The sequence below is a fragment of the Talpa occidentalis genome, unplaced genomic scaffold, assembly GCF_014898055.3.
Source record: "Talpa occidentalis isolate TD23 unplaced genomic scaffold, MPIMG_talOcc4v2.1 talOcc4.9, whole genome shotgun sequence".
Taxonomy (NCBI): domain Eukaryota; kingdom Metazoa; phylum Chordata; class Mammalia; order Eulipotyphla; family Talpidae; genus Talpa; species Talpa occidentalis.
The window spans coordinates 105,363,439-105,376,586 of record NW_023605305.1 but is presented as its reverse complement, the minus strand read 5'-3'; the positions used below and the strand labels follow the sequence as shown (position 1 = coordinate 105,376,586).

General features: G+C 39.8%; 1 protein-coding gene across 2 annotated transcripts in view; it reads left to right on the top strand.

Moving 5' to 3' along the window:
• VAV3 (vav guanine nucleotide exchange factor 3) overlaps positions 1–13,148 on the top strand; it is a 297,763-nt gene that overhangs the window by 47,784 nt on the left and 236,831 nt on the right. For both annotated transcript variants that reach the window (XM_037498172.2, XM_054690826.1), the window contains exon 2: positions 12,503–12,619. In XM_037498172.2, coding sequence (XP_037354069.1) covers positions 12,503–12,619 — 117 coding nt within the window. The remainder of the gene's footprint in view (positions 1–12,502; positions 12,620–13,148) is intronic.

The window sequence follows — 13,148 nt, the reverse complement described above, 5'->3', positions numbered from 1 at the left end:
GTCAACTCTCTTGCATTTAGGCTGGAAAAAAGTAAAGTGGGTATAGGAGTAGGGAAAATCTAGACCCAGAAAGTTATGTTTTACTTCTTATTTGAAAGCATGGAATATGGAATGATTGAGTCTAATACTTAATCTGTAAAATTCAGGGGAAAATTTCATTCACAAAAGAATCTCATAGAATATCTCTATAATGAATGCATATCAATTTAATGCATTTGTTACAGTTTTTATATATAACTAGTAGTCTGTGCTATACTGATTTCATAACTCACTTTTAATATAAGTTAAGTAATACATTAAGTATAATCTAAATTCAGAAAGCAAGATGGAGTTGATTGAAGAAAATAGAGAACCATGAAAATCAGAGAAAGGAAGTTTATAGCACATACAGAGAATTGTAATGATACTTGCATTTTTACAACTCCTTAAGGTTATCTGCTGTTCTTTGGACTATAATCTCCTTGCGAGATTATATTTTCTTTTACATTTTAGCATACAACTTTGTACTTACTTGTGCTTATATATTGCCTAGCACTTAATGGGTTCTCCCCCAGTGCTTACTGAATCAATGAAACTTTGATTTCTTGTAGATATTTCACATAATACAATAGACCTCTCAGAGAAATGTAATTATCTCCATTTTGTTAATGGAGAAACCAAGAGTTACACAGGTAAAATAATTACCTTAATCATGACAATTTCACTAATACTGGTATGCCATTATGACAGGCTAATCATATAAAATTAGGAATATATTTCATTGTTTTATCACTTTATCAATAGCAATGAGCATTATTGAGTGAACAGCTAGCACTTACTAGAATTATGCTTGACATGTAATTTCACTGGAAGAAGTACCATCCTTTGAGTAAGATACATTTATCTGTCTTTTACCATCTGGGGCTTAGAAAGCAAGTCACCTTCCTAAATCCATCCAGTTAGTGGGTAGGTGATTTGAGTTTAGGTCTCTCTGATCCCTGAACCCATTTTGAATCATTGTACTAAATTACCTTCTTATAGCCACACAATTGTTGATGGCTGAGTCAGGATTTGAATTTAGGTCTTTGATTTCTAGTTCTTGTTCCCCTGTATATTCTTATCTGTGTATGTATACATTGTGTACATATAGTGGGTAACATATAATTTGTGTATATACAGATATAGTATGTGTACATATATACAGTGTGTCTATATATGTTTACCTTGTATTAATTGTATTAGGCTATGTTTAGGACATGTAACAATGACTAAAAATTAAATTTTGGTACTATACAATTTGGCACATTTTATAAAAAATCCCTACATACTTCATATCTGCCTTATAGTATTGGAGTAGCAATAGATAATTACTACTGAAGAAAAAATCTCTAGATACTTAGGAAGAAGCTCATCTAGAATGCTCTAGTACAGTCTTCTAGGAAGTTGTCTGAAAGTGTCTTCAGTTTCTGGTGGAAAAATGACTGGGTTGTATGTGTTATTCAAGTTGGGGATAAAGCAGGGTAAAACATTTAATTCTTTGGAATTAAGCTTACTGGGTGATTTGACAGGAAGAAAGATGAGTGGAGGCTTTTGACTGTGGGAATTCACAGACCTTGAGTTAATACACCCACTTATATTTTCTTCTTAGATTTTTCTGTTACCACTGGAAATAAAGCTTCTTAATTTGATCTTGAGTTCAATACAGATGTGGTGATAATATAGCATGGGTATTGGTGATTGTTTGGATTAGCAGATTTTTTAAACTGAGTACAAGCCTCCTGGATTTAGAAATGGCAGGGTGTATGGAAAGGCTAAGAACAAGGTAGGGAAAAGAAGAAATCAAGAGCCATTTTCTATACTTAATTAGGATGTACTTCTACCTGATTAAGTGTTCTAGTTGAATAACATTTCCAGGAGGAACTATTGTATAGAAGTAGTGGTATTTATTAAGGAAAGAATTGTGTGCATGTGTGTGTGTGTGTAAATATACAAGATAACCTATAATATCTAAGATAAAGGTCAGATGAAAATCTGACCTATAATTCTGTTCTTATTATACAGTGATGTCATTGCAAATTCCACATACTCATATTGACATTAGAAAAAAAACACAGCTTTATTTTTAATAAAATAGATGGTCAAATAGTGGGCACAGCTAAAGCCTGAACCATAAATCATAAAGAAGTCTTTCTGCCAGGTAATGAAATAAAAGGCATAAGTACAGTTTGCATAAAATTTGGGAATGTTGCTAAATTGGGAAGAGTGTGGGTTCAGATAGATTAACTATTACAAAAGTCAGAAATGTGAGCAAAAAATAGAATGCAATTCAGCATAAAAAAAAAACAATGACTGATATATCTTAAGGTAATTTTGTTCCAGAGTTATTCAGTGTGTACAAGAAGCCTCCAGAAAGGTATTAAGAAATAAAGAAAACGATGTTTGTAGGCGAGGGAAAGAAGAGGGGAAGGCAGGTTGCTAAGTTGAGAGCTAAGCAATCTGAACTAAATGGCAGTTTGAACATTTTTTCATTGGTTAATTTTATATTATTTTATTTTTTAAAAAGATTTATCCATTCATGCACACAAGAACTGGAGTATAGGCCAGAGGTGCAGGAGGGTGAGAGGATTTACCAGAGACAGAGTGGGGGCAGAACAGGCAGGTTGACTGAAATACACTGCTGAGGGGAGCAGTGGGTGAGACAGGAGAGGTCTGCTGTGCCATGTGGGTTTTTCCCTGGCCAGCCTGGGGATCGAATTCATGCTGCAGAGACTGCAGATTGTTTCATAGTGTGGTGCTCAACCCCTTGAGCCACCAGGGAGACCCTCGTTGGTTAATTTTAAAGGGAAGTATATATACTGCCTTTTTTCCTGAAGTTGAAATTAGAAAGGTATTGAACCTCATTTTTAGTTTCAGTGTGGATCATCTGTTTTAATAAAGAAGACATTAAAGTATGTGGTTAGCAAGAATATCCTCTGTTTTATTTCATTAAGCCAGTGGGCATAATGATGCTACCAAGATAAACAGCCATAATCATATCATTTTACTTTACATACAGGAATGAACACAGTATCCTTAAGTATAATCTTGAAAATTTTTTACAAAATAGCCTCCACAAATTTTGAGATAGAGCCAGAACAACAGGCTGATTTGAGCTCAGATGATCTGGTGTTTGATACAATGAATAATTATTTCAAATTTAATAATATAGCTTCTCTATTTACTTGCTACACAAAAATATGATAAAACAGAAAGTGAACTGGAAAAATTAAGGTGTGCTAAGAAAAGTAATATGTGTACAGTCGTGGTAAGAAAGTAAACAAATTTCGGGGTCCGTGAGGTCTGAGAGTCAGGCAAAGGAGTAGTTAAAGGAAGTCCTGAACTTTGTCCCAACAATTTAAATTGGCCGAGGAATCAGGCAGACCTGATATCTTTTCCTGAGGAATCAGGCAGACCAACAACCATTTAAGCTGTGGGTTATGGTCCTGACATTGCTGTGAACCCACGCCTGGCCCCAGCATCCCTGGAGGCCTAGCAGCATGGCAGGCAGGAGTGCTGGCAGGGAGGTGGGTCTGGTTCTACTTGCTACCATGACCTTGGGTTACATACTATGTCTTAATTCCTTATGGGTAGGATGAAATATTCATGTCTTGCCTGTAAGATTGTTATGTGCATACACTGAGATATACCATGCGTGGGAAGTGCTTAATGCCCTACTGGGAAATATATGTTTACAGTTACTGTTATTTATAGACTCACAGGCATTATTCTGAGGTTTCCCTGACCTTTTGGAAAACTGGATTCTAAATTCCAGTAGGGATGTGGCTCCTGCCTCTTTCATCTCTTGTCCTCTCTTGCTACAGCACACTGCCCAGGCCATGTGACCTACTGCATTCCTCCCAAAAGGCCAGGCCTTTGTTTCTCATCATGCTGATCTCATGACTTTTTGTTCATCCTCAGACACCCAATGCAGCCTCTTCCAGAGAGGAATGAATCTCGGCCTCCCCTCTTCATCAGACCTAGTCTTCCTTTGTGGTCTCTCTTAACCCAGTGCTTCCCTTTATACTTACTTGAGTGGCAACGAAATGCTCCGTATTATTTGTTTCTTTTCTTTCCAAGACTACTATCCCCTAGAGGGCAGGACCTGTACCTGCCAGCTCCCTGACTTGGGACAGTGTCCACCACATGGGAGACAAAACATCATAGCTCCAAAGGCCTGAACTTTGGAGCCAGCAGCCTGGGTTTGTACACCTGCTCCACCACTTACTGACTGTGTGACTTAGGGCCAATTATTTTACCTCTCTATACTTCAGTTGGCACATCTATCAATGGGGAGATGATAATGCCTGCCCCATAAAGTCAAGGGCAGATCAAATGAGGAGGGAGAGACTCAGACTTCCTTGCTGCCCGCCCTCTCCATTCATTGCTTCCATTTTGTGTCTCCTGCTACTCAAATTCTGCTCATGACATGGAGTGCAGCGGAAGGGGTGGCATGCAGGCAGTGGTGGGGAAGTGGTACCCAGTGCAGGGTGGGGATACTCCTTAGCTGTGCTTCTGTGAAGTGTAAGGTGCTCAGTGACTGCTTCCTCAGGTGGCTGTTTGTAGGGGAGAGAGGTGCCTGAGGTGGGGTTTTTTTTCTTTTTCTGGATTAATGGATTTGTGAAACTCATCTTAAAAGCAGCATAGATTTATGTGTCACCACAAGCCTTTTTCTCATCCTGAATGTCATCGCTAATGAGGAACCACACAGTGCCCCTCCTTCTGGCGTGATTCTCATTCCCTGTGTTACAGGGTACATGGGGGTTGGCTTAATGATTTGAGCACAAAGAAACCTCCTCCATTTCTGGCATTTTTCCCTGAGTGTGCTTTAGGGTCTTTATTGATTTATAATAATAAGATCAAGAGTAAAATAATTTGGTACTGTTATATAAACCCAAAATGATGCTAAGTGAAGCATGCTGATTTTAAAATAATTCAGACTCCATCTGTAGTTTTGATTTCTTTCTTTTTTTTTTAAAGATTATTTATGCATACAAGAGCTGGGGTACAGGCCAGAGATGCAGGGGGTGAGAGGACTCACCAGAGACAGAGAAGGGGAACAGAACAGGCAGATTGACCGAAGTACACTGCTGAGGGGAGCAGCGGGTAAGACAGGAGAGGTCTGCAGCGCCGTGTAGGTTGCTCCCTGACTGGCCAGGGATTGAACTCGTGCTGCAGAGGCTGCAGATTGCTTCATAGTGTGGTTCTTAACCCCTTAAGAATCAGGGAGGCCCTGTAGTTTTGATTTCTTTGTAGAACAATGGTAAGGAGAACCCCTCTGTTGGGACTCACAAACTTATAAAAGGACAAATGAAGTTCAGCACAAATAAAAAATCATTCTAGAGTCTTCTTTCTTTTAAAAAAAATCCAAAAGATGTAAGATTTAGCTTACATTATTTAAAAGACTGATATAGGAGAGAGAAGAAGATAGAAATGAATAGGAAAAAAACAAACAAGGGATCAGACAAAACCAAACCAATAATAAACCCTAGAAATCTGACTATAGAGTTGAGGTTATTGGGGGGTGGTGGGGACATGGGGTGAGCAAAGTGTGGGGTGCTCATTGGACTATGGTGAAGATCTATGGGTGCCTTGGTGGTGTGCTGACATACATTTGAGGAGGTGTTATCCTGTACCTCTAAATCACATATGGTGTTAAAAATCAATGTTAATTCAATAAAAAAATAAAGGAAAAATATAATAAGAGAAAACCCCAGAAGGGAGAAACTTAATTTGTTAATATTTCCCTTCCTGAGGATAGCTTAGAGTAGACTGGGTTCTTTGGAGGATAGAAGAGGAGTTAAAGTGATAGGGGTATCAGGGAGAGACTTGACAACGTTAAAACTGAGGCTCAGCTAAGAAAGAAAACTTGTGCACCTTAATATTTGTGTGTGGGTTTCATCATAGTGTCTTCTGTGCCTTTCTAAACTGACGGTCATTAATGACCACTCATAATCTGAATGATGCCTGCTCTCAATTCAGAGTTTCTCTTTCAAAAAGGGTAACCAGTATTCCACCAAGACATGAGGCCCTGAGGACTTCTTTCTTCTTCAGAGATCCTGGCTGTGGGCGGGTCTTGTGAAACAGCGTAAGTCACCAGGTCTCCCTGGTTGTGAAGCTCTATTAGAAATCATTGACTGTCCCACAAGATACAATTTCTAAGTTGGGATTGAAATAGCTTATTTCGCAATAAACCATGAAGGTTTTTCCTGTTATGGAGCCCTAGTTAATACAAGTAGTCCATGACTGCTAGCAATTTTAGAGAAGTGGATGTTTATTCTTTCAAATAAGAAAAGGGAAGTGCTTCTGTGTGCATTCATATCATACTGAAAAGTCAAAATGGCTCTTGCACACACACAGAAAAGGAAACCATACACTTTATAAAAGGAGTAGAGGGAAACCGGATTCAGAGTTTTGTAGTGAGCTCTAGCAGTCTGACCTTTAAATGTTTCCTTTCTGTATTGACTGTATAAGTATTGACTAGCATTGCAGTGGTGCTGATGGAGGCTGCACCTTGTAAAGTCACTTAGCTTCATCTGTTCGGATAACTAATCTAGAGAATTTTGAACTGATGTATAATTTTAGGATATCTTAGAAATTGATGGTATTAAATTTTCTTCTTTGAAGGTTATGTGCATTTAAGTGGAGTGTTTTCTACTCCCTTAATTCTTCAACTTGTAATAAATAAGCAAGCTGTTCAAATATTTTTGTTGGAGCAGAGAGGGTGGGCACAGTGGTTGCAGGCTGTGTTATTAGAATATATTGTGTGTCACTGGGTATCTGGGTATGTCTGAGAGAGTCTGCAATCCTCTCACTACTAGACTTTTGTTATGTGAAAACAAGAATTAATTGGCTCAATCTGTGGTCCTTATCATACCCTCTCCCCCAAATTGTCATTTTCAGTGAACGCCCCCATTGTCTATGCGGTGCCCAAGAGAGAGGTGTAGGTATATTTTCGATTCTTACTTTCTTTCCTGCTCCTTCCACCCCATTCACATTTCATCAATTACCAGATTTTCCCTTTTTCTATTACATTGAGTTCTTTGCATTCCTCCTTCTATCATCCTACTTCAAATTGCCATATCTTTATATTAAATATGACCACAATCCTAATTATCCTTGTCTTGCCTCCTTATCACATATCATCTATCCGACAAAGAGAAAAAAAATCATTTAGTTCTGCGAACTGCAAAACTGAACTAGCTGTAATATATTAGTTAATGATATAGACTCTGTAGCCAGAATGTCTGAATTTTGAATTGTGATTCCATTACTCTCGCAAATGTAGTTATGTGAACGTGGGTGACTGTCTAAGCCTCAGTATGCATGTTAAAAAAAATAGAACTTTTCTGACTGAGTTATTGTGAGGACTAAATGCATAAACATTTAGCATAGGTACTTAGCAAACACTCAAAAAATTACTGCAACAGCAGGCATAAGATGCAAAGCTGAGTATTCCACTCGAGTACTTAAAACCCTTTAACTTTACCACTTCTTCCAGAATAAGGCCCAATTCCCTTTGGCATGCCATGTAAGTCCCTCTCCAGTCTTGCTCTCACTGTCCCTGTTCTGGTCCTTTCAAACCACTTCCACTGCTTCCAGTAGCCCATTTGTTTGTCGTGTCTTTTTCTTGTGTGCATAGTCCTCCTTAGCTAGAACATCCTTGCACCTCAAGATCCCCTGAAGCCAAATTTGGGACAATATAAATATATAAAAGAATAATGATGGCAACTGATTTATTACATAAGCAGAAGAGGTGGGTGTGGGAGGGAATGAGGAAGCTCTCCTTTAGGCAAGAATGCCAGCTAATAAATGTGGATAGGATCATAGAATTAAAAAAAAAATAACTCTTTTGCAGCTCCAAATGAATAAGTGGAAGAAGAGTTATCAGTGGATACTAAATTTATGATGAAAAGTTATTGGGAAATAGGACAGCAACATGGACCCAAGTCAACACCTCAGGTTTTGTGGTGATGTAGAAGGTAGCGGGGAACCCAAATCTTTATAATAGAGCTGTAGCAGTGGCAGTCTTAACCAAGTGATCAAACTAAGTGTCAATAATAATGGAATAACCTAACATTTAGTGCCTTCGGATGTGGTTAGATATGAAGTTCTGAAGTACAGAATGAAGTATTTTTGCCACAGCTGTTGAACTTGAATCTAGATTTAGCTTTAAGTTTACAGAAAGATTGGAGGGAGAGGTTTAATGATACCCTGGGGGAAATAATAGGAATATGGAACATTCTATAAGGCCCAGTCTGAAATCTTAAAAATGTCATTTTTAAAAAAAGAGGGATTTTTAGACTATAAGATACTGCAAAGATAAAGTAACCAAAATGCAATGGGTAGAATTTAATTGGATCCTAGATTGGAGGAAAATAGCGTAAAAAGACACTAGCTAGCCAATTGAGGAAATTAGAAGATGGAATGGATATTAGGTAACATGAATTGTTTTTAATTTTCTTAGATCTGGCAATGGTTTTGTGGGTGGGTATATTGGAAAATGTCCTTATTCCTATGAGTTGCACTTTCAGTTATTTATTAGTGAAATGCCATAATGTCTACTTCCAAAATGTTCAGCAAAATAAATTTTATAGAGAAAGGGTTGGAACACAAAAGTACACATGGCAGTATGTTATAGTTGTTGAGTAGATAGTGTTCATTATACTGTTCTTTTAACTTTAGGCTTGACAGTTGAATTCAATATATATATATATATATATATATATTGAATTTAATGAAATTGAGATAGTTAAGGAGCAAATAAAGTTAAGGTTGGTTCTAGAAGTGAGGGGTAGTCTGTTTTTAGATCTCTTGTATACATGTAATGATGACCACATTTCCTATATATATTTATTTTGCTTTCAGTAATAACACTTTATTTTCTGAATTAGCGATCAAGGCTGTTTATTGGAAGTCTCTGTAGTTTTTCCTACATGGAAGGGGCAGCCAGTGGGGGGGGAGATTTGATGAGAATCTTCAGAGGGTGGCATGTGCAATTATGCTTTGTTCCTTGATGAGCTATGAGTTGGGCACTTAATTATGTAAAAAATATTGCAAGAGGGCAGTTGCATAATTCCCAAGAGAGTAATTATTGTCTATCTTGGCAGAATGCAAGGCTTTTAATCTGTAAATAAGCAATTCTGTGTGGAAGAGCTACATGCAGAGTGATTGTGTCATAAGGTCTCTTATAAATTTTTTAAAGTGGGAGCAGCAACTGTGTGTGCCGATTGGCTGCTGCAATGGTTGATGATGCTTCCCGTGTGTTTTTAACCCCTCCTGAAATATTTAAACCTCTGAGGATTCCTGTAAAGGGTAAAAACTGTGTCTGAGTTAAGCCTGTGAAAAAGCTGAATGCTTCAGATGCAGAGGAAATAAAATAGGTTTCAGCAAATTAAAAGAAAAGAAGATAAAAAATAAAACAAAAATGAAACATATACAGTGCTTATGAAAAACAGGACTCTCATTTATTGAAGATTAATATTTTTTTTATTTGTGTGCATCGCGGCTAATGTTTCCAAAAAGATTAATTTTGCTTTCAGTGTATGTTTGTATTTTGCTTCAATCTGAGTTTTGCTTCAATCTGAATTTTTTGCGTAATGAAAGTAAATTCTGTTGGTGTTTGTGTTGTCTAAGCTCTCTCTTCTCCTCCTGTTAGTGTTGATGAGTGGAGGTGCTCTTTGCGCCCCTCTCCTCAACTTGAGCACTGGCCCCTTCCCCTCTCCTCCCTCAGGATTTCCTCTAGGGTGACTTTCCACTGGGGTGACTGCTGAAGGGAGCAGCGGGCAAGTCAGGAGAGGTCTGCTGTGCCATGTGGGTCAGCTCCCTGGCCAGGGGTCGAACTCGTGCTGCAGTGGCTGAGGATAGCTTCATAGTGCTGAGACTTAATCCCTTGCACCACCAGGGAGGCCCTGTCCTTTCTTGCATGACAGCTTTCCCCTTTCTCCTGTAGGGATAGAAAGGAAATTCCCTCCTGACCTCCCTAGGCACTTCTTGGGCTGGTGGAATAATCAGCTATGTATCAGATCAGTAGTGGGCAGGAGGACCCAAATTTACTTACATATGTATGGGTAATCCACATACATATGGGCTCCAAGACCAGTGAGGTGAATGAGGGTATAAATCCTGAGTTGAGTCTGGGGCTTCAGGGAGAGCAGAGAGGGGCTTGCATGACAAAGGTGGGGGTGTGTGACTTAAGTGACAAAGGCCAGATGCTCTGTAATTAGATGTTGTCCTCCTATAGTTAGTTTTCTCTAAAAGAGAGGTTATTTCTGATAAAACCCCTAATTCCTTCCTCTGGGTAGTTAAAGAAGTGGTAAAAGTTCCTTGTGGGCCTGCAGAACCTCAGTTGACCTCAACTCCAAATAGTCCACATGCCAAAGTGACACATCTTGAGAAGGCCTGCACTAACAGCTTGGGAGGTGAGGGCTGTCTTTCATTACCAGATTTACTTCCATCAAAACAGAAACATGTTCAACAACTTCCATTGTTTTCAAAGAACCTGTCCCTGACCTGTATTTCTCTCTGGCTACCTCCTCAGTCTTGTTTCCCTTTGCAGAAAAATATCAAGCACTGCTGTTGTATCATCATGTCTTCTCCTCTTCCTGTTGTCACTTGGACCTGTTCCAAGCAGCCTTTCATCTCCATCCTCAACACAGAACCTACTTTAAAAAAATTATTTATACAAGAATGGGGATACAGGCCAGAGGCACAGGAGGGTAAGAGAATTCACCAGAGACAGAGTGGGGAACGGAACAGGCAGATAGACTGAAAACACTGCTGAGGGGAGCAGCGTGTGAGACAGGAGAGGTCTGCCGCGCCATGTGGATATCTCCCTGGCTGGCTGGGAATCAAACCTGTGCTGCGGAGGCTGTGGACAGCTTCACAGCACTGCGCTCAACCTGCTGCGCCACCGGGGGGGTCCCCACAGAACCTGCTTTTGTCGAGGGGTACCTGGGACTTTCACACTGCCAAGTTGCTGGACAGCTCTTGATCAGAATCTTACTTGATCATCTGCAGCAGCCGACTGTTTATCTCTTTCCTGAAACATTTTCTGTACTTGGCGTCAGGAAAAATACATTCTCCAGGTGGTTCTCCTTCCTCTCCAGTCACCCTTTTCAGACTCTTTGCAGCTCATCCTTGTTTCCCCACCTAAAGTCACCTGGCCCCAGGTCCCTTATGCTTTCCCCTAAAGTCACCTCCAACAATCTTATGGTTAAGCATTCTTTATACTTAAACTTCCAAGTTTATGTCTGGAGTACATATCTGCACAATTCCACACTCATATATCCAGGTGTCTGTTCCCCCAACCCCCATCGGATGAGTAAGAGGTATCTGACTTTTAATGTAGTTAAAATGCAACACCTGGTCTTACCACAGTTATCTCTCACCTGGATGGGTGCAATAGATTTCTGACTTCCCTGTATCCACCCCTGATCCAGCCCCTTTCCTTCAATACTCAAATATCAGCCTGAAAGACCCTCTTAAAACTATTAGATCATATCCCTCCTCCGCCTCTGAAGCTGCCAGTGAGTTCCCTTTCAGTCAGAGTAAAATCAGTGACCCACAAGGCACGTCTTTATGTGACCCCGTTATCTATCAGTGACCTGCTGCTATACTTACTCCTTATCACTACTGTGCCCAACGTACATTATTTATCACTTATGCCTGAGACACACCTCTGATGCTGCCATCTTAAAGTCTGCATTGTGACCTTAGGCTGGAATTTCCTGTCCTGTAAATCTGTATGGCTGTCTCCTTTACCACCTTTACGTCTCTGCTTAACCATCTTCTCTTCAGTGATGTTGTCTCTAACCATCCCATTTATGCTGTCCCCAGAAACTACCCCCAGCTATCCAGATCCCTTCTCCTGGCATTCATTTTCTCTAGTTCACTTACCGCTGTGTGAAAATAAAGACTTTTTTTTTTTGCTCTTGTTGCTGAGTTACCTCTTTTTTCTGTCTTCTCTTACTAGAATGATAGCTTCATGAGGGGAGAATTTTGTCTGTCTCATTCACAGTGGTATCACCTGTGCTGTGAAGGGCACTAAATAAATACTGAAGGAGTGGGCCTCCCCGGTGGCGCGGCGGTTGAGCGCTGGGTTGCGAAGCTGCCCGCAGCCTCTGCAGCGCCGGTTCGATCCTCGGCTGCTCCCCGGCCACCAGAGGAGGGTCCCACATGGCGCGCAGACCTCTCCTGCCGCCCGCTGCTCCCCTCAGCAGTGTACTTCGGTCCTTCTGCCTGCTCTGCTCCCCGCTCTGGCTCTGGTGAATTCTCTCACCCTCCCGCGCTTCTGACTGTACCCAGTGCATGTATAAACAAAACAAACAAACAAATAAATAAAAAAAAAAATACTGAAGGAGTAATTGAAAAGCAGTCCCCACAGCTGACTGTTTATTCCTTGTTTTTATAGCATTCTGCACATGGCAGAGGATAGCTAGCATTCAGATGATTCACTCTGTATTAACATCTACCTTTCATTCCACAGTTTCTCTGTCTGAAGAACATAAGGACATTCCTGACAGCCTGCTGTGAGACATTTGGCATGAGAAAGAGTGAACTCTTTGAGGCATTTGACTTGTTTGATGTTCGTGACTTTGGAAAGGTAATTGCATTTTATTTTTTAATGTATTTTCAATTGGAGAACTTTTAATTAAATATTTATTGTTTCATCTTATTGAAGTAGGACATGGGGCATGTGACTTTAGGGCCTAGATGCCTGTCTTATATAATTAAATTTTACATGTAGGTGATTTTGTCAAAACCAACCAACCAACCAACCAAAACAAAACACATGGGAGCAACAGTTGTTGAAATAAGATTAGGGTTATGTATTAATTTAAAATAGTATAAGGGGCATCTTTTATCCAGATACAATTTTTCCTGCTGGTTATCTCAGAGGATAGGGTTGCATTTTTACTTCCTTTAGATAGTTTGTTGGGTCCAAGTCTGATGTCCAGTATTCTTTCCTTCTGCTCTTTTCAATATCTGAAAGGCTCCTAATTTTTGGAAGTTAAGGATGTCCTGGTGGTCCTCTCTGTTTTGACACTTTGGTAGATGGCTTGGAGAAAATAGGAATCACTGAAATGTTTGAGGTTGTTGAATAACTCCTCCCACTTGCATTTCAGCAGAAT